General features: G+C 39.6%; 1 protein-coding gene across 3 annotated transcripts in view; it reads right to left on the bottom strand.

The window, feature by feature from the left end:
- Nucleotides 1–22,120, bottom strand: part of phkb (phosphorylase kinase, beta) — a 194,855-nt gene that overhangs the window by 127,934 nt on the left and 44,801 nt on the right. For all 3 annotated transcript variants that reach the window (XM_074666021.1, XM_074666020.1, XM_074666019.1), the window contains 3 exons: nt 21,371–21,451; nt 16,187–16,302; nt 6,062–6,125 (listed from right to left, as the gene is read on the bottom strand). In XM_074666021.1, coding sequence (XP_074522122.1) covers nt 6,062–6,125; nt 16,187–16,302; nt 21,371–21,451 — 261 coding nt within the window. The remainder of the gene's footprint in view (nt 1–6,061; nt 6,126–16,186; nt 16,303–21,370; nt 21,452–22,120) is intronic.

Raw genomic sequence — 22,120 nt, forward strand, 5'->3', positions numbered from 1 at the left:
CTTAGTAGGAAAATACAGTTTGTGCTCTGAATGTTTCTACCTCAAAGTGATGCTGCTTGACTGTGGTTTCCTTCATTCTAGATCAGTGAGCCTTTATCTTTTTAATAAAACTGAGCAGTCCAAACAGACTTTCTCTGAAGCATAAACTGAAAACCTGAGAGGAAAATGTTCTTCACCTTTAACTTTAAATCCTGAGATTTGACTGAAACTTAATGTAAGCCTGGTTTTGACATGAAATGTGAGTTCATGAGAATGAGAATTTGTAAGTATTTAAACAAAGAGTCACAGCTCCCTGTAAGCTTGAAGTGGCAGGTGTTCATCGTCCAACTGTGGACTAAAACACAGGGATGTCCTTATTTATAGTCAATTTGTTTCCCTCCTATTTATCTTTTTTAATGATTTGAAAAATGCTGGAGTTGCTTACATGTTGTCATCCACTCGTGGGGCTTATGTTTGCTTTCTACTTGCAGAGTGTGCCTTAAAAAGTAAAAGAGTTTTGGGGATGCTGTTTCTGCAGCTTTACGATAGAGTGCAGGAAGAATTGGGTCCGAGGGAAGTGGCTCTGTGAAGACTATCTGTTTGCAGTGATGCCTGTGCACTGCAAAAAACTGAAATCTTATCAAGTGTTTTTGTCTTTTTTTTAAGTAAAAATTGTCTTATTATGCTCGATATGAGCCACTTTCAACTTATCAATCTAGAAAAATGTCTTGTTTCAAGTTATGAGAGTACAAAAATGAGGTTTGAATCTCTTGTAACCAGTAAAAAAAAATCTGCCAATGGAACAAGAAAAAATTGCTTGAAAATTTCCTTGAGACTTGAATAATGTCTTAATACAAGTAACTTTTCTCTTGTTCCATTGGCAGCTTTTTTTTACTGGTTACAAGGAATTCAGACCTCATTTTTGTCTTTAAATAAATTGAAACAAGACCTTTTTCTGCACTGATGAGGTGAATGTGGCTCATAATGAGTCTTAAAAGAAATTTTCAACTGAAAACAAGACAAAAACACTTGATAAGATTTCAGTTTTTGCAGTGTGGCTGGAAGTGGTTGTGTTTTTCCAGAATACATACAAAGTTTCCAAAGAGCAGCATCAACCCCTGCCAGAAGGACATGACGCTTACTAAGGCGTACCTCTGTTTTTAAAGCAAACGAATAAACATAGCTGATCTGCTTTTTTTGACACTAGTTTTCCCAGGATGCAAAGTGTTAAGGTAGTGTATTCATTTGTGGTTACATAGCGCTATTGTTGGAAACATGACAATCATACTTTGTAAACTCAGTTTGTACTGTAGTTTGTACCATGTGATTAGCCCCTGAGACTCTTTAAACTGTCAAAACTATAGACTGTAAAAAAAAAAAAAAAAAAAAGGGACGTCATCTTGCTCAGTTGGAAGTGTGGTCACCACAAAAACTGCTCCCCCTGGTGTCTGGCAGCAATACAGTTCAAAAAATGTGTCTCCAGTCATTCCAGATGGGCTGTGGTCAAACATGAAAAAATTAATACACCTCGTAGAAATGTTTCCCACATCCGATTTTTGTGTTAATTTGAAGATATTATTTGTCTATATTGTATTCAAGTCCTCTTTTTTTCTGAAAAGTTTTATTCTAATTAGTTATGAGATGTTAAAAAAGAGGCTTTTCATGACGTTTAATGATGACTGACAGCTGCCGTTCCTGTGTTTTTTTGTCGGGGATTAAGAAAAAAAAAAAAAATTTGCCACCTAGCTCCACTTAGATTCTCTCAGAGTCCCTCATAGCCTCTACTGCGCATACTCTAGCTGGCGCCTCCAACCGGTGTATTTTGGCTTTAAAACCGTACAATGGTAAAAGGCAGAGCCACACTGTCCACTCTGTTCACAGTCTACAGTCAAAATGCTAAATAGTCAAATAGCAAAAAGAAATCTATATTTCTTAACAGACAAGTGAAAGGTATATTGGAAATCATATAAGAACTGCAAGTAACTTTTGGGCCAAACATGTTTGTTTTAAGCTCCAGAGAAACTTAAAGAGCTGCAGAATTAAAAATTGTGAAGCACCAATCAACACTCAGAGCAATGATTTCACCACGTTTGTCAAAAAGAGATAAGAAAACTGTGTCTCTGTGGAGAGGACTCAAAGCAGGTATACTTTCCCATCCTACTGCTGCTCCTCTGTACAAACCCACTTACTTTATTCCTCCTGTGGGAGTCTACCCACGTCCCCCGACCATAAAAAGTCTCCTTATTATGAGTCAATTACATGTCACCATCATATCTGCCATAAAACCATCAATGTCACTGCTATTATTATGGGCTGCTAATAAATGGTGACAGCCTGTAGGTGAAATTATAGCCTTAATAATACCACAGTGAGTGCATATAATGACGCCGCAGGCTTGACAATCTTTTCTGTGCATTGATAAGCATGGGGGTGAATTTAAAGATGCTCTGCTTCATCCTTGTGTTGTTAATTTGGTCTGATTTAGATGATAGCCCCATAAGTCTGCAAGTATTATCACAGGCTTCAAAGTAGAACATCCTCCTCGCAGCATCTCAATTTAATCCATGGAGTTATTATAGTTCCTAGAATCTGCTATCTCTGCATTTAGCGTTTGACATTACAGCTAAATGACAGAAAAATCAAAAGCTCATGAAACTGAAGGCTGAGTGTGCATTTATCATGTGCAAAGGCTACATGTGAGACACACACACACACACACACACCCCACAGTAAGGCGAGATAGCATAGTTCAGAGCAAAGTGGAGGTTTCGGTTAAAGGGTCTGGGGGAGTTACATTCTGTGTTGGAAGGATGGGAGTCTGCTGGGAAATCGAGATTGATAGAGATCATTAATAAGCAACTGGATGGGTTGCAGCACTTTCATTCCCACACACACACACACACACATGCACAGCCTAAGAGGGACCCTATACAGCAGCATGGATCATAAAGCAGCCGCCTCGATAAATTGATTCTTTCAACAAGATGAGCTCGATGAGAAAATCCATTTGGAGGTGCAGTTAAACCCCTCATTTTGCAGCTGATCAAAAGCGAAAAACAAACTGCGGCGTTAATATACACCCACCCTGACAGCCCCGCACTGTGATCAGAAAAACACTTCAGGTCTAGACGCATTAGATGGTCATCGCTGGCTTTGGTACAAGAGGACAAGAGATAATAAGAGAGCAGACTCACTAAGTGCAGGTTTTCGTTCTCTAATCCATTAGCAGGTTTAATGAATGTCCCTGTTTTCTTTTCTCCAAACAAGAAAGAAAGATGAAAGAAACACGTCCACTAATGGACACAGAGACAGATATTTCGAGTTAGACCACAGAATACCAACAACTGTGGCCTTCAATCAGAACATAACTCAACAACCCTGTATGTCAGAAGTCTTCTTACCCCTCAGTGTAACTTCAAAACATCTTTGAAGAATCAAAAACAAAGATTCCTTTATGATGGTATGTTCTTCACCTGCTGATTATTGTCTGAGTAGTTATCAACAAAAGTTTGGGCTCAGTGAGTTATTGAATGTCTGTGTGTGACTTAAAAACAACCAGCACGTGGTTCACGGGTCAGTTTAGTTTGTGTTCAGGTTATTTGATGAGGCTGGTGTTTGTACCACTGCTCTGACAGCTGAGCCTTTTTGATTAGAGTTATGCTTTAGCTTCACTTTAAAATACAGAACAAAAATGGAATGGGTTATTAAGAATGTGTGGCCACTTTCAGATATGGTTATTTTTTGTTCAAAGTGGCAAGGAACACCAGAAAGTGCAAGCTAATTTTTGCAGTGTAGGACAACATCACAGTTACAGTGCAAAATCTAAAATCTAGGCAAGTGTTTATGTCATAACTATGGTACAAAAAAAGAAGAAAAATCTTATGACTTAATCTGAGCTGGAATCACCTAACAAGTCCAGAAAAAGGCATTGTCAAGATAATTGAAGACAAAATGATGCCTGCCTTAGCTTCTCATCTTTCTTGACATCGAATAATTATTTAAGGAAACTTAAAGGTCCCATATTATGCAAAAATCACTTTATTAAGTCTTTCAGTGAAATTTGTGGGTCTTTGGCTTTCCTCCCAGCCCACAAAATATGATATTCAATGACAAAACTTTTACTTAGTAGTGATTGTGAATGTAAAATCCTGACCTAATACGAGCTGTTTCGATTTTGGGGATTTGCCGACATCAGCGATTCCCTTTTTGACCAATCAGGAGCAAGTCTGACCTGATTGGTTCACCCGAGCAGATACCCCGTGCCCCCTTCCCGCCCACTCCCCTCCCTGCTGCTGGAGGGATTTCTCTCCAGCAGCAGGGAGAAGAACGCCAAAGTTGAAGAGCCATCACTGCTCTGTTTTTGGCTGTAAACAGCCACATAGTTCCATGCACAAGCTTTCCATCCCGGAAAAAGATAAGACAAAGTGGCTAGAGTTCATTTATCAGGAAATGTGCCAGTAAAACTGTGCATGTGTGTGCTAGTTACTTCACGGCCGACTGCTTTTCCAGCTTTGGACAGTACAACAGAGGGCTAGCAAATAGACTGGTCCTGAATCCAGGCGCATTACCAACCATCCACCAACAAACCTGGGACCCTGGAAATGTGAGTATTTTAAATGCTGTCAGCTGTGGAGCAGATGTAAGAACTTTTCCTCAGTGTCCCCCCTGTCTCTGTGTTAGCTTCAGGATGCTAACTTTAGCTGCGGTTAGCCTGTTGTTTTAGCCTGTAATGTTACGGTAAACAAGCTTCCCTGTTTTCTAAACATTGTGCACTTGGAGCTCGTGGCGCCGCTCTCAGTGACGTCAGCGGTGGCTCATTTACATATGAAGGTCACGCCCACTAAATCAGAGCGTTCTGAACAGAGGGGCTATGAGAGCCTGGAAACAATGCTGCTGTGCTTGATTTATTGGCTTTTTGGACCAAAACATGTTACTACCATTTCATGAAGACATCAATGATCCATATTAAACTGCAGAAAAGGAGCAGAATATGGGACATTTAAAAAGAAAATGTTTCTTACTCCATTGGCTGATTCTTATTACTCTTGACAAGCAATCACTTTAAGTCCATGTAAGGACTTTCTAAAACAAAGTCTCACCTCAGTATATATCCCTGTTTGTAATCCACAGTTTAAAATGAGGTTATCAGCTCCAAAATAGGTCGTTTCTAAATGCTTTTTCTCAGCTTCCCGGTTATCCAGGACTAGACTGATTTAATGGTACATAGAAGTTTCCATGACAACACCATGCCAGTTCACATTTTTCTTAAAAATAGATTTCTTGGATAAATTATGTAGTAATGGTGGACACTGGAGCTGGACTGTCAAAGAGAAAAAAAAGACAGATGTTAGCTCTGCTTGGTGAGGTTGGAGTTGGTAGATGAGCTCTGGTAGGAAATAACCAGGGTTTACTAATGTTACAGACAGGTCTCAGAGCACCACTAAACAGATAGTCTGAGCACCTTCTGGACACTCAACCACACAGCAAAGTGAGTTTACAAAGTTTGAATGTTGTCATGTTTCAAACAATAGGGCTACATAACTACAAGTCATTACATAACTTTGCATTGCATCCTGGGAAAAGTTGTCTTGAACAATGTAAAGTAGTGTCAATAAGAAGAGCTGCTCTTTATTCATCTGCTTCAAAATGAACACATGCCTCGGCATGAGTCAGTTACTCATGACAGTGGGTGCAAGTAATCGTGGGAAACGAAGTCTGACTGAAGACTTGCTTGAATTTCAGTTTTTGCAGTTTACTTCCTCTTTTTATGCAGAATACATTAAACACCTTTTGCTAAGCCACGCAAAACCTGGTCAGGCTTACACTGGATTGGAGAAACAGAGTCACAACAATGTCTTTGTGCTCGTTTTGCAGATGCTACTTTCGCAGCAGGGAGGTGGGCAACAGGTCTGTACAGGATAGCAGCTCTGAGAAGTAATAAACCTCTTCCAACTTCATCTAAAAATAGGTCATTTGTCTGTAATGCTATCTTGCACTTTAGAACAAATACATGTGTGCTTTGGGGCCTATATTAGGAGGCAGATAGGGAAATGTGTAAGGAGCAGGTGAATATTTCACATACCTGGTTTCCAAACAGGTTGAATCCATTAATGGCCTCCAGAGCAGCTTTAGCCAGGCCCACAGAGCTGCAGAGAGAAACAACATACTGTTATACAGCACACATCTGTTTGGTGACCATTTGAAGGGAACAATAAGAAGAAAAAACAACAGTCAAATGGATCTTTAACTGTCATCTGTAAGAATTCAGTATCACTCTAATAAAGCTTTGCATTAAATTTCACACTGGCTGGATTCTATGATTGCAATGCAAAGTAAATTTCGCTGTCATTTTGCTTCCTTTTCTACTCTCCCAAGCTTTTCTGAGAAGAGACAGGGTAGGATGGTGGTGGGGGGGATTGCAGGGAACTTGGGGATGACTGGCTGTAGATCCGCTGACATATCATAATGCATTCAGATCTATTAGTGAAGCCAGAATCGATGCTGGGAATAAAGATGTCTGGCTCATTCAGCCTGGAGAAAACCTCTGCCACAGCGTCTTCTGTTTCACACACACACATACACACACACACACACACTGAAACAGCCAGCAGTGTTCAGCCTGGCTGTCAGCACCTCATGCAGAGACAGAGCAGATCTGATCCTTGGTGAGGAGTCAGGAAGTGAGGAAAGTGATGCTGGAAAGAAAACCTAAACAGTGTCATGATGCAACACTTCCAGGTGTCAATGGCGATGAAGAGTGCTATGATGAAAATGTTGCTGTAGCCCCTTGGCTCCTGACTTCATACTGAAGACCGCACATCAGTATTCTGTGGGTATTACTTCTTTCAAAGGGTAATTCACAGACAGTTGAGGTCACATGGGGAGAAGTGCTGCTGACTGCTTTAGTCCAACAGGTGTCCAAATTTGAAGATGCTTGTTTTTTAAAGCAGAGTGTAACACCTTCACAGCACTGGATTCCCCCTCTTTACTCTTTATAAACATTTTCCTTGAGCTGTTTCACCAGCTTACTTCAGGTAAACCTATTTGTTAGGCGTTTGGTAACAGGACTTGAAAAGTTTTTGCTCCATTTTGTTTTCTTTAAGTCTGCAGCTGGGTCCTCTGTTTTCTTATAATTCAAATATCACATGCTATTCCTTCGATAACATTTGTTTTGTCTAAAGACTTCTCTATTTCAACATTATAAGACTTATATTTGTTCATAATTGGGGGTCTTCTTGAATCAAGCGACGGCCAGCTTCAAACAGGGAGTCACATCTTAGCTAAATCAGTTCTCGCACTGACCTCATGAGTCTTTGATGTCCTGTAAAAAAAATTCCAACACTTTTTACTTTAAGTAAACAAACGAGAATTGAAGCGTAAGCCTTAACTTAGCCTTCCTCACCATCAGCTGTGCTTATACCACAAAGACGAAACCTCACTAATAAAAACAGGTTTTGTGGTGAACACTTCAGTGAAGAGGTAACAAACTGTTTGGTGGACCGTACACTGTTGAACTTGGGTTTGCCCAACCTGCCACGCTCTTCAAAGCCAACTTCTCATCAAGGTACAATCAGCTATGCAAAGTTTTAACTACTGATGGCATTAAACTCCACAGCTTCAAACACCCTTTATGGCTTACCATACCAATGCTGTGTCCCAAATCCTGTACTTCTGCACTTACACTTCCTATTTTGGGTGCATAAGTGCGTTCACACTGACAGTATGGAAAGATGCAGCACACTTTGATTTCTCTGCTGGCGCCCTCAAAATGGTCAAAAAGTCGACTGTGGAATGCTAGACACTTCTCACATTCAATGATCGCCATATTGGCTACCCAGAAAAAGGGGCGGGAATCAATGAAAAGTAGAACACCACCTGTGAATGGTTGTGAAATGTAACCATAGTTTCTGGTAAGTGTGAAGCCACAGTCTTTCATTTGAGACACTGCTACCATGTACAATTTTCCAGCACTGTTGCAGTTAGTGCAGAGTTAATGCAGCTCACTTTATGTGCGTGAACTGACAAAAGTATGCAATATGGGACACGACGCAAGTCTTCCAGTGAATATCTCTACATTTTCACATGTTGGAGTGTCTTTTAAAAAAAAAACAAAAAAACACTTAATACAATCCTTATATTCCTGACAAATAAAATCTACAGACTTATGATCAGGCTGACTAAATTAATTGATAAAGTTGCAACAAACCATAAAAATGATTAAAAAAAAAAAAAGAAAAAAAAGAAAAAAAAAAGATAAATAAATAAAAATACAAAAATAAAAAATACTAAAATTTTTCACCCATTTTTCTAAATACACAAATGTCATGGCTGTGTCCCCTAAAAAAATACATATAAAAAACAAGATGACATTTGTTCAATGTAAGAGACAATGGGAACAACCGTGGTCTGGAATGTAATGCTTTTGTTGTTTACCTTTTACACTTGATTTCTGCCAACACATCAGAGGAAAGAAACACATCTCAAAAAACAAATTATTGATCTACCTTATCTAAATTTCAAATATACCCCTGATTTAAAATGGATATGCAAATTGTAGCATCTGTGCTACACTAGGCTCTGTAGCATAAAACTATCTTCAGATGATTCAACCTTCCTCCTTTTACAGTCCAGATGTTGATTAGCTGATATTGTTTGTAGTTACTCTTGTACATCATGGGTAGGCTCTCAATGCAGAGTCTCTAGAGACTCAGGGATCTGCCTGTTTTGTAAGTGATTAATAACAATATCAACATAATAATGATCATGATGGTTTTATTAGTGCCTTTAAAGGTTGGCTAACAAAGTGATTTGACTGAAAGCAGGTCATATATTGAAGAGTAGTTAAAACTGTTGGTGCTCAACATATTCAGGAAGAAAGGTTGAAATCCAACGTGTGGACAGCAACACCCTGGTCTGACTCTTGGAGAGAAAAAAGGAACAGACTTTCAGTAAATTTGGTTCACGTCACACTCAAAACACACATTTAAATAACTGAGGGACTAAATCCTTCTGCTTTGCTTCCTAAACCTCACTTAACACCTGGATTGTGCACTGCTTCACCTGCAAACTATGGTCAGACATGCTCCATGCACTTCAGAGTAAGAGGGTCAGTTTGGGATGATTAAAGTAGGACTCAAACTTCAGAATCATATGTATGATAAATCAAATTGAACTCAGTCTCTGTTTTTTTTTTTTTATTTGGGCTGTTTTCAGTAAATATATATTGATGTTGAAATGTTTAGGAAGTGAAAAGCACATCTCGTTTGTTACAATTCACTTGAAATCACATTTGACTAACAGATAGTAACTATATTTTTAGAAACCCTGATGCATAAAAGATTAGATATGCTATCCTAAATAACACAGCTCCAGCCCACTCGTTTTACTGAGACAGATCATAAACATGAGGCAGAAGCAGATAAAATGACTCATTTAGTTTGAAATGGACAAATGACGAGTCTGCCAAAAAACACATCCTCTCCTGTTCATTTCCAAAAAGCCTTTTCTGTGCCCGCTGGCAGTCCATGACTAGAAATGACTGCTCAATCTGATCATTTAGACAGATCTTGTTTACCACTCTGAGTCTGCCCCTGCTGTACTTTATTGTCTGCATACAGCATGTGAAATGGTATTACACTACTACATGTATAAGCTAGTTTACTAATTGTGGAAATCTTAAGCGTGGCCTCAGGGAAAGAAACACAAAAAGAGACAGTGCTGCTGCATCGCATCTCTTATCTTTTCTTGAGGACATCTTGGCAAGCTGCTGCCAATAGACTTGGATTGTTGAAGGAAGAAAAAAAATACGAGCTCCTCAGAGATAAGGAGAAGAAGAAATTGAGGATCTTTATCAAGACACTGAGGAAGGAGAGAAGGAGGCCACTCTGACCTTGGCTGATAAACCAGTTTGGAGTGCAAAACATATATTAAAGCTGCAAGCAGCATTAGACAGGTCCTGCTGGTCTGTCATACCTGTTTCCCCTCAACTGTCAAGGTATTACCTCCACTGTTAGGGTTTCATCCCTTTCTGGCTCTCTTAGTGTTATAACAGTTGATACCATGTATTATTTCCTCTGCTGAGTCTCATGACCAGCTATGTGTGACATCATCAACCGCTGCAGAGTGAATTGTGAAAATTATTCACAAAAATTTTGGAAACAATTCCTCGTACATAGCACAAATCTGTGTAAAACAATCCATTAATCAGAAATTTTGTCAGGAATTTATCCATGTTTTTTTTTAAACTGTTCGACTTGAACTTTTTTGTCTAGCTGCCAAAATGCGTCAGCCTGCATGATCAGGAATCAGAAATCCTATGTATTTTAGTGGAGGGAGCAGAGTGGGCTTCTTTGTGGTTCACAAACTTTGAAGGCTCGCCATTCGAAATGGGGTCCAAAATAACAACTTCCATGTGATATTTTTGCAAAGAAGAGTCTAGTCTGTCATCTTAGTGACTTTCAAGTCGACACCACTTGTGGTTTCAGACAAGATAATTTTTGAAGAAAGGGTAAAATGAGGCGAAAATTTATTTTGAAAGACAAATCTGTGGCTTCCCATTGGAGATAGTTCGGGGTTGTCAGTGTAAGATTTCTGAGTCCCAATGAGACAAACATTTTGGTGTTGTTTTGATCTCTCTACAATATCCCTACTGGGGCTAGGGCCGTTTTAGTGTGCCTAGGTGGCGCTAGAGAGCATATTATGGGATGTTGGGGGTCAAGTTTGGTATGGTATTGAAATATTTTGCGATACAGAGGTGTGTGCCAATTTTGGTGAGTTTTTGAGCATTTTGTTGCGGGTCTGATTGGAGCTCAAAGCGTGGACAGAATAATAAGAAAGAAACAGACAGAATACAACAGTGCTCCTGCCCTTTGGGTGGAACTTCAGTCTGGATTTACCATCTAAAAACACAGAGCAGATGTTTGAACAAGTGGTCCAAATACCTTATCTTCAGAACAATTTATAAGTTTGGACTGTTGACTCGTGATGACTTCTCTCAGTACAATTTAGATCGATACAAATCCACCCATTGAGGTTTATGGACTTTAAAACTGACACACTGAGCAGAAACACATTTTATCAAAAGGAGGAGAGCTCAGATAATCAGATCTTTGATCCTTTAGCTCACTGTTTTAGACATTATCTCCTCTTCTTGAGACTGGTAAACTAAATAGGTTGAACTCCCTTTTTTTAATGATTTATGGAGTTAGAATGATTTAACTTTTACCCTCTTGTTTTGTGAAGGAGTCAGCTGAATGTGTTCAGTGAACCTGTTCTTGCCCAGCATATTGTGGATTAATAAATTTCTCCTTTTCAGAAAACCAGGCTGACATTTTCTCCTCTCTCACATGCACTCCTGAAATAATTTTATGAACTTGTTGTTTTCACATGCACCTCACAACGGGGGACTTCCTCTGTCAGATGTGCTCTCATTTACTCAACACTCAGTTTGGTTAAGGTGAAAGGGTGGCTGGGAGCACCTGCAAGAGGAGGAGTTCTCAATAATATTGACTGTTATTTGTCAAAAGCACAACAACATGACATCTGTGCAATTTAGGTTTAGCTGTGGAAAACAGTGAGTCACAGGAGGCCAACATTCGTAGAATACACCGACAAAACTCAAAATACACTCTGCCCACTCGCTGAATGTTCCCAGCTCCTACCTGCCCTGTTAACACATCACTTTGACTTTTTGCAGATATTTCAGAGGGCTGGCAGAATAAAAGGCTAAATATGGACAGGGGAAACAGATTCCACTCTTTCAGCTCAAAAATTTCAGCAATGTTTGAAAAATGGCTACTTCCACAAAAAAAAGGTGAGAAAACAGAAAAGTAAGAGGGCGCAATTTGCCTGTGGTGAACATTTCAACATCATATGTTGGATTTCAAAATAATAATTTCATATCATATACAGAGCTGCAGTATAAATAAATATTGTTTTGCAATGATAAATACAAAGTGCACAATAATTGGGGAAATGGTTATTTCTCATCAAACAGTAGTTCTGGAGGGAAAGTATGCAGTAGGAATTCCTGCCTGGACATTTGCAGTCTGCAGTCTCAACAGGCAAGAGAAAAACAGTTATGAGCTTTAAAGAAGCACTGAACCATTTCTTTGAACTAACAACACTAATTTTTGATGTTTGTTCGTGGAACACAGAGGAAGCACTGCCAAAACGAAACAAAACAAAACAAAAAACTGTTTATCATTTTGAAACCAAGTGTTAATGTCTTATTTAAGCAAAAAAATGTCTTTTTGGATGTAATGTGTTTTTTTTTTACGCCATTGGTAGATTTTTTCTACTCTTTACAAGCAATTCAGGTGCCATTTTAATGTTTTAATATCTCAAAGAAGACAAGATTACTGGACTTGTAGGTTGAATGTTGCTCATATCAGATTTGAAGAGACATTTTTACTGAAAGTCAGACATGAACACTTGCTTAGATTTCAGTGTTTATAGCACATTTGCAGGAAGCTGGTTTAGTCACAGAGGTTTTCAATCTCTCCATCAAAAACAGAGCCGGGGATTAAAATCTAAATAAAAGCTTTGAGATTAATATTAGTGACAGGCTCAGGTTTTAGCTGCTGCTTGTTTGTATTAGCTCAGCCTGTTAGGAGGATAGGATTCTTTGTTGTTTATGGTTTACAAGATTTTTATCCAGAGCCAAATCTCCACAAACATCTCCAGCTCTCTAAATCTAAACGTATTGGTGATTAAAAGCAGCTCTCTGGAGGGGCTGGGACAAGCTAGGCTGTTGTTAGGTTTAGTTTACCAGATAAATATAAAACAAAAGACATCTAATAAAGACAGCAACATGGTTCCAGTTGGTGGGGACATATTTTAAGTACACTCAGTATGTAAGGTATAATAATTGGCTCAGACTGGTTGTCACAAGACTTTGGAGTCTTGTGAAAAAGGAAGCACAATTTTACAACTGAACTAGCCTAAATTATACCCTAGAAAGAACTCTAATAAATATTTAACATTATTTGCAGTGGAACTGTTTGTTAGAAGAATATTTTGGTGAAACTTTCCTTGTAGCACTTTTTATAGAGTCGTTAAATGAGCTGATGACAAATAAACAAGAGAGCGGAGGTGTTAGGCTGTAGTAAATCTTCCATCTCCATTACATGTCAGGGCTACAGACTAACATTTTGCATTGGTTCCACTGATAGACCTAATCCTTTTCTTTCAGGTACACCTGCATTTTTCATTGCGTGGCCTTGAACACCACAAGGTCACCTTTTTATTACTTCCATAACTTTCATATAGTATGAATAATTTTGTAACAAGAATGAGGTGTAGAGAAATACTTGTCTTTGTTTGAAGCACAATCAAATGTAAAAAGAAAAATAAAGTATTTGAAGTGCTTCACTGCGCTGAAACTAAATGTTTCAAATAAAAAACATTTCCAAATAATAGTTCCTGTTCCTGAAGAGCTCTACTGAACTTAATTAACATTTAATCCATTTTTCTTCACGAGAAGAATTTCTGATTTGGATTAGATGAAAACCAACTCTTGGTACGTTACATCAGTGTTTCCCCTAAGTTTACTGCCTGGTGGGGGAGCCTCAGCTGCTTTTTGGTGTAATTTAAAGACTTATCTTTTATCTGGGCTGAAAAACTACTTCAAATCTATTACACTGGCTACAGTTATGCATAGAACAGTTTTATTCTAAAATCATTGACTAGAATGTCTTTATAGTAAATGTGACTCATAGTTGTTAAAGGTGGAGTCTGCTAACCTTGCAGAGCAGATGGACCTGCCTGATTCAGTTTCTGAACTCCTGCAGGTCCATCTTGCCAGGCGCCAATGACCAACAATTTCACTTGGCTAAATTCTGACCGGCCCAATCAGGGAAGAGAGGCGGGAGCTGTGGGAGCAGACGTGACGTCAGCAGACTTTCGTACTTGTCAGTGTTCCTTTGATTCTTAAGTTAAATTTATAAAAACGGAAGCTGTCGTCTAACGCCTTTTTCACAGCTGTTTCTCATGATTCAGTAGTTGTTCATCTATTGTTTCTTAGAAGCATCGGCTCACATAAGCTGCGTCATACCGTGGCTTGATGTGGATTGGTCCGTGGTGAGTGTGTTAATCAGAACGGTTGTCCAATCACCAGCTGCAGATTTTTTTTAAAGTCCCGCCTCTGAAAACAAAACAGTAGAGCTGCTACCCAGATGGACTTGTGAAATAATTCCGTGGCAGATATATGAAACTGTCCGTCTGGTGCGTCAGGTTAGGAGTCTGCATGATTTTCCTAAAATATAAGACATAAACTTTTACAGGAATAATCCTGCTCGGTCAGCACTTCTGGGTCTCTATACATGTGTGTCAGTGTCTGGATCTGCCTTGAACCCTCTCCTCAGCCTGTGTGTTGATATTTTGGTTGTGTCAGGACGTTTCTGGGTGAAGAGTAAACTTGATTATGTCAGCCAATCACAGCAAGCCCAGTGCACAAGTGACTTTGTGAGTTGATTAGCCGGTGGAAGAAGCTGTCCTGAGCAGCAACAATAGTGGACGTAGCACGGCGCAAGAAAAACACAACCTAAGTGAAAACTGAAGGCTATACACTTAATAGCCTTTTACTAAACAAGGGTGAAGCTTGGCTTGACTTTGATTTGGTTTTGGGCACTTGGAGAGCAGCACAGGGCAAAGAGCAATGCGAGTTGGCTTTCTACAGAGCAGGTATGTATCAAATAACCCAGTGAGTAGCTTGTGCTAAAATGCTAAGTCAGATGCACCACTTTCCAATCTCTCCCACATAGAAATGCGATACTGCAGATGGTTGCCGGACTAGTGAGTGTGTTTGAGTAGTCACAGTCGGAGGCAGCTGCCTCTAGCACTGAAGCAAGGAGGAGGAGCTCAGTTTGAAAGTTGTGTTTACTAACAAGTAATGTTTAATGTTTAATGTTCTTTATTTATACAACCCTTTACAACAATCCTTTGGGTGAACCAAAGTGCTTTGCAATAGTTGGAAGAAAGCAATAAATTAAAAATCAAAAACAAATAGAAGCAATAACAGCAATTAAAACAATAAAAGCAATTAAAATAATAAATGCAATAAGAGCAATAAAATACAATAAAAAATATATTAAAAAAGTAACAACAGACTAAAAGTAAAATTGTCACCATACTACTGGGTATTAAAAGCCATCATAAATAAATATGCCTTCAGTCTGGATTTGAAAAGGCCCAGGTCAGAAATTAAACGCATTTCAACAGGGAGCTTATTCCAAAGCCTGGGAGCAGCGTAAGAAAAGGCTTGACCACCCCAGTGTTTGTATTTTGACCTGGGCACTTCCAGCAAAAGTTGGTTTGAGGACCTCAGCGCTCTACCAGGTTCAAGTAGTGAAAATTCCTGCATACCCTATCTTTGAAGTAAAGAGCAAAGTTAAAGACACTCTTGCTGACACTCTGGTCTGAAGCTAACCGGCCTTTAGGTTTGATCAACAAAAGCTGGAGGAAAACTCCCCTGTTGGTTTTAAAGAATGAGAGGAAAATAGGATTAAACTGCAACTTCTGTCCCAAAGTGAGCAGAAAGGTGACTCCTGTAGGAGCGCAAGGAGGATTAACAATCAGCTGGTGCGTAATGTGTGCGAGTTGATTCACAGCTGAAGCACAGCACAGATCATCGTTACAGTCTGCACAAAACCACACAGAGTGACGAGGGGCACTTCTGCTTGTGCTGACTTAACATACAGATATAAACCTGGAAATAGTATTGAAAACAAAAGTTTCGATGTTCCTGGATATTTATGTTGTGACATGCATCATTACAGTATATAGAACATAGTTAGATGATGAAAGCGGTGGTAAATAGTCAATGATCAGAGAAAGCATGTAATCAATTTCCTCCAGTAACTTTGTGTCTTGTAATAATAATAATAATAATAATAAATCCAATTTATATAGCGCTTCACAAAACAGAGATAAAAACATAACAAAGAGGTCCAGCTTACACAACATTTCATCCGAAAACACTAAAACACAGTGAAAAAAATCTGCGTTTAAACAGAAACGCAGGTGCACTAGTGCGCCATAAAAATGTTCGTCCCACTCTTTAAAGTTTTTGTCGCACTCTGTAGCCTGTGTGTAAAAAACTTTGCCTGCGCATGTTTTTAGTTCAGTATTTGGCATTTGTAAATACCAGCCTCACTGTGTGTTTCCTCTGTTAGCATATCATCTGTGTGTTGCTGAACTGCTGACTGACCTTGAATGCAGCTCAGTGCTGCCGTTGTTGTACTTGCTGCCTCTCTCCCACATGCCATAGTCAGGAACCCTGTAGGCTCTCTCCACGCAGAAAACCAGGTTCTGGATGAAGGAAACCTGCACACACACAATCACACAAACACACACATCAAACACTGGAAGGCAGGGGACATGGGGAATGGATGCAACTAAGACAGCTGCACACACACATCCACACAGGTAGTCAAAAGCCTGCAGGAAGTAAACATGTTCTCAGAGTGTACATAATTTAAGCTGCAGCTTCACCTGCACATATTAATGTGTGACCTTTGATATTGATCTGGTGTGAGGTGGATCACTTCTTCTCATTACAAAGGTCAAGGAAGTGGATGAGAAAGCTGACCCCTCATCTGTCCACAAGGACGGGATCACCCTGAAGCTACAGACAAAGTGTAATTAGGTATTCAAGAGCTGCGGTATGTGGAGCTGTAGTTTAACAGAGCATGACACCACACTGAATGGACACATATCACAGCATCCGTCCAGAGCCAAATCTGAATAATGAGCGTGCTGCTATTTCATCACAGACTCAAAACTCATGCACAGTGTCCTTGAGCTCATAAGCAAACAATACAGTGGCCTTGAGATGTTGAAGTTCACAGAGTTGCACTTTTTTTTTTCCACTTGTTCTTCATTTGGCAAACACAGACAGAAGGGAGAGTAAGACAGTGTTTCCAGGAGAGAGACATGTCAAAATCAATAGGCAGCCCATGAAAAAAAGAGAGACATAAAATGTGTGATGCCTTTAAGGGTTTGAATCATTAAAAAGGCCCAAAAGTAGCAAGTGCATGTGTGTGTGCGTGAGCTTGACTGATGGGAGATTTAATCTAAAATGACAAAGCGGGGGAGAGAAAAAGAGAGGAAGAGTGGAGGAGAGAAAGATGGAAAGAAGCAGATACAACCTGTGTAAGACTTAAATAGGCCGCCATGTGAAGGAGGGCAGAGAGAGGGAGCCGAGCAGACGAGGAGAGGAAGGTGTGTGCGGGTTTCTGGTTTGGGCTTTTTATGAGCAGAGTGATTAACGATGAGGACTTTTTAGTATCTTAATGGTATCTTAATGAATGTTACTGCCCATCGGCCAAACAAGCCTCTCCGTCTCCATGACGAGATACAACCGGCCCTGCAAAACTCAAAGACACAGGTGCACTTCAGGGCTGTTCCACATGTGCTGCTGCTCTTTCACAAAGCATTCACGTGTTAGAGTAAAAAAAACAGACACAGGCTAATGAGACACCCTATTTCATGCTGCATGAAACTGAAAATGGCATCTGGAAGGAGGTCGATAGTGCATCTTCTTAGAGGACACGCCTCAGCCTTTCTATACCACCTCCAGAAAAACACTGCAATGCAGCTTCCAGCTCCGTCAAGTGAACGCCAGCAGACTTCACAAGCAGTGACAGCCAGCAACAATCCATCAAATGATACCCTCATTACGAGATTAGCCCAAATGGAATATTTTTCAAATGGTGTTCAGTGAGAGAATCTGGAGTCCTGCTGCACGCTGGATCTGATGACTGTTAATAGAAGGATGAGAGAGGGGCAGGCTGCTTCAGCTTGAATTACACAACCTAATAAGCAGTGTTTAAACATGCAAATTAAAGCTGCTGCACAAACAGGACTGCCCTCATAAAAAAAGTTTTATTGTCAATTTGTTTGCCATCAGCAATGAGAAATGGAAAAATGAGAGTTAATTAGGGAGGGTTTTCTGTAAACAAAGTGCACGCACTAATTGGTTGGTGGCAAAACGTTTCTCCATGTCCTCACTTTCTTAGGATAAACCCGATCCTGTAAACAAATGGATTCCCTTACCGGCGGCACACATTTCCCCGCTCTGTGGCAGTAAGTAAAGCTGTGAATGAGCGCACTATAAAAACTAACAGAATTAATGAAGTTCCAACTGCTCCTCAGGGCCACACAATAAACAGCTCAGTATAGTCGCCTCCTTGTTTTATCACGAGCCAAACATGAGAAAGAGAAGAAAAAAAACAGCATCGGACAGATACATCAGACTCTCAGGAAACCTCTCCAAGCACGGCTTCAGTAATAGCCTGTGTTGGTGCACCGCCAAGTAAGATGTTACCGGTTCGATTCCCAGGAGGATGTTTAAGCCTCTACAATAAAATCATCTAAACGTTCCCTTTGAAAGTCAATTGAGCGGCTCAGGAAAAATTTAAATGTGAGCCAAGCTATAAAAGTGAGATACTGCCCCCTTATCCTGAGTTTGTGTCTGAACTAGGATCGGTGCCAAGGATTTAAGGAGTAGACAACTGGCTTTAGAGCTTTTTAGTTTCACTCAACAACAGTTGTTTTTATATAAGACCTACTGGGTTTTCAAACATTAACACTCATCATCTGCTCTAAAAAAACTAAAAAGCTGTTCATTTTAATACTTCACCACATGAAAGGCAAAAACTTTTCTTGTAAACAAAATGAAACTTGTTAAAATATGTTCCTGTAAACTTTAATCACTCTTAAATGTTTCATATCAAACATATTCTGTTGAGTCATGTGCAGAGAACAAATAAATGCTAATGCTCTCAGCTTCACTAGCTGCTCTTAAAAACTCTACCTTTAATATATCACACAAGTCCACACTGAGTCCAGCACATCAGTGATTATATGCCCAGGTTCATGGCAGAGTATTTTTAAAATCAGCACTGGCAAACCCAGGCCACCCGCTCATGGGCAAACCCACAGTGCGCCACACAGACCGCCAGGCCATCTGCGCCTAGTGATCTCTATTCTTGTGTGATCTTTTTCAACCTGTTACACTTTGTTTTATTCTGATCAGTTACTCTCTTATGTACTTTTCTGTTCCAGCCTTTCACACTGTGGTCTGTTCCAGTTTAATCTGTATTTTGTTGTTGTTGTTGTGTTTTGTCTTTAATCTTAATTCTGTCCTTTTTTTTACACTGAACCATGTAACAATCTGTGTTTTGAATGAGGTCATAATCTTTTTTGTTGGTATGTTTATGTTGTTTATGCAGTGCTTAAGTGTGTGTAAGTGTGTGCAAGTGTGTGCATGGGTTTGGGCTTTCTGTGCAGGTGTGTCCCTTAACAACAAAAAGTGGACCGCTCCCCAGCAGTTGATTTCAGTTGACTTTTGTCATTGAGAACTTGATCTGCTTTTCTGCAAATAAGTGATTACTTGGTTTCACTGAAACCTTTTGCTTGTCCTCGTGGCTGCTTGAAACTTGGGGGAATGTGTCTTGGCCACCCATAGATAGGGCCTCACAATCTGTGACAAGCTGTTTTATCCTCTTGATATGTTACACTCCATCCTTCCTTATCTCTGATCAAGTCCTCAGTGTAGTGGACAAAGTCACATTATCAGAAGTGATATGTGTGATGATGGTGATGATGATGTTCAGCGTCAGTGCTGTAAATTGTATGCACAAGCTAATATGTTAGCACCTAAATGTCAAATGTGTACAGAAAATGTTAAAATTGAACTTTTTAGAGCCTACTGTATTCCACTGTACACTGCTCATTTTTGGTGCAACTACAGTAAAGCAAAAATGAAAAATAATACAGGTAGCTTATAATGATGCTTTGTCGAGTGCAAGTCACATGTTTGTTTATAACAATGTGCCCATATGTTATGCTGTTCTTAGAAATTATATCCACAAATTCATAGGTTGATTGGTTGATTCAGACAATGAAATGATAATGTCACTTACTCAGCTCACAATGAGCGACACAAGGTTCACATCCAGCTACTGGAAACATTGATACATGTGTCTCTTTGTGTTTTAAATTGCTGTCAACATATGAACTGTGTTTTTCCCTTTTTTAATTTCTTTTTCTGCTACTAATACATTTATAGGGACCTAAGGGTCTGGAATAATGAATAAAATATATACAGATATTAGCATATATTAACATATATCCTTTTCTATTCCTTTCTATTTAGAGTAGAATAGAAAATAATTTCTCAACCTTACTAGTCTGTTATTTTCTTTCAAGTCTCATTCTTTTCTATTTCAAAAAGTGTTGAGTATACGCCAAATTTACAGAGCAGGTTGACACTCTGTTGTAAAACTCTTCTTTATATAAGTTACAGTATACAGAAATATAACATCTCGAATACTTGATGAGTAATTTTAATGAAAATTAAAGCTGCAAGCAGCGTTGAACAGGCCCTCGCCCGGTGCTTGCCAATCAGAGCATGTCCTAGCCGCCACATGAGCGGCAAAATGTGGCTCAGCCAAAAGCCATAGGTGCAGGCATGAGGGTTATGGCCAAAATATTTCATGCCTGTAGCTCATAGTAGCTGGACAGGCTGCAGTTTTGTGCCCCTGGGTGGCGCTATGGAGCATTACTGTTAGTGCAACCATTGAAAGAAATGCACTGAGGCTGTGACACTGAACCTCTGTGTATATTTTGTACAAGACAACTATTTAGGTTTTCATGAATCCGCCAAAATGGTAAGCTTTGAAGGTAATTTGTGGCCACACCCTTTGACGTAGCAGTAGTATTTACAGGCCAAGTTTGGAGTTGACCAGATGAAAAACCTAGGAATTGTTCTATGTAATACATAAGCTAGAAATCATCAAAATCCAATGTTTGCTTCCAAATAGCAAACTTTCTGTTCGGAATTGACTATGGTCATTATGGACTTTTTTGTAGGTCTAAGCATGCTTGATATGCCCACTAAATTTCAGGTCTGCAGCTCAAAGTAGCTGGAGGGGCTGAAATTTTGAGCCCCTTGGAGGCGCAATGGAGCATTAATGTTAACGCAACTAATGATAGAAATGGAGTCAGGATTTGACAGTGAACTTGTGTGTGAATTTTGGTCCTGATCCAACATTATACAAGAGAGTTATGAAGATTTTTATTAAAAAGAAAAATTGTCAATTTTGGTGGTCGTTTTTGGCCACGCCCAACCATTGGTTGGCAGGCTCGGGCCCTAAATAGTAATAATTAATGTGGTCAGCATTGTTGAGAGTCAAAAAAGAACCTTGATAAAGCGTATTATCATCGCTTTCAGATAAGAAAGTTGTCTGAAAATACCCTGGGCTTAGGCTGAAAATTGATTACAGATTGTGGATTAGCCAGAAAATATCAGAGCAATAAACAGGACAGGGCTTAAATCTCTAATGTCCTGGATCGATCTCCTTGGCAGTGGTTTCAGAGTGTTGTTTACCTCATCAGTGTTGTAAATGATCTGCAGGCCAGAGCAGATCATCTCCACCAGGTACAGCAGGAACAGAGACACAGCATCGATCTGCTCAGACACACACACACACACAAACACACACACACAAACACACACACACACACACACACACACACACACACACACACACACACACACACACACACACACACACACACACACACACACACACACACACACACACACACAGGACAAGAGAGGGGGTAGGAAAGATGTTATATGAAAAAGGGGATGTCATTTGTACACTGTGGAATATTTGCTGCATTATCAATAGAGTGGTTTGATTTGTCTCATGATGTAAAGAGCAGGATGTACGCTTTATATCAGCTTAATAAGATGTTGGCAACAAGATGGTTTCATCAATAACATGATTGGCTTCATAATAAAGTAACAAAAATCAAAGCCAATGAATAAATAAACTGTACGTGTCGATCAATGGGATGAAGTAAAGACTTAATATCCTTATAGAGGGACAGTTATTCTTATTTTTTATTGTTGTTGTCAGATGAACAGATATTTTTACTGGGACATTTTCATATCAGAGAAAATAAGCTGTTTTTTTTTTTTTTTTTGGGGGGGGGGGGGGGGGGGGGGGGGGGGGGGTTGGGGGGGGGGGGTGCCCTTGTATGAACACAAACAGAACTTTCAGCAACAACATCTACCACAGAAGGGGAAGTCATCACATCAGATAATCAACAGTAAGTTCTGGGGTTTTCT

This window comes from Halichoeres trimaculatus, unplaced genomic scaffold (assembly GCF_033239565.1).
Source record: "Halichoeres trimaculatus isolate MK-OKI-2021-1 unplaced genomic scaffold, fHalTri1.1 fHalTri1_scaffold_3, whole genome shotgun sequence".
Classification (NCBI taxonomy): Eukaryota; Metazoa; Chordata; class Actinopteri; order Labriformes; family Labridae; genus Halichoeres; species Halichoeres trimaculatus.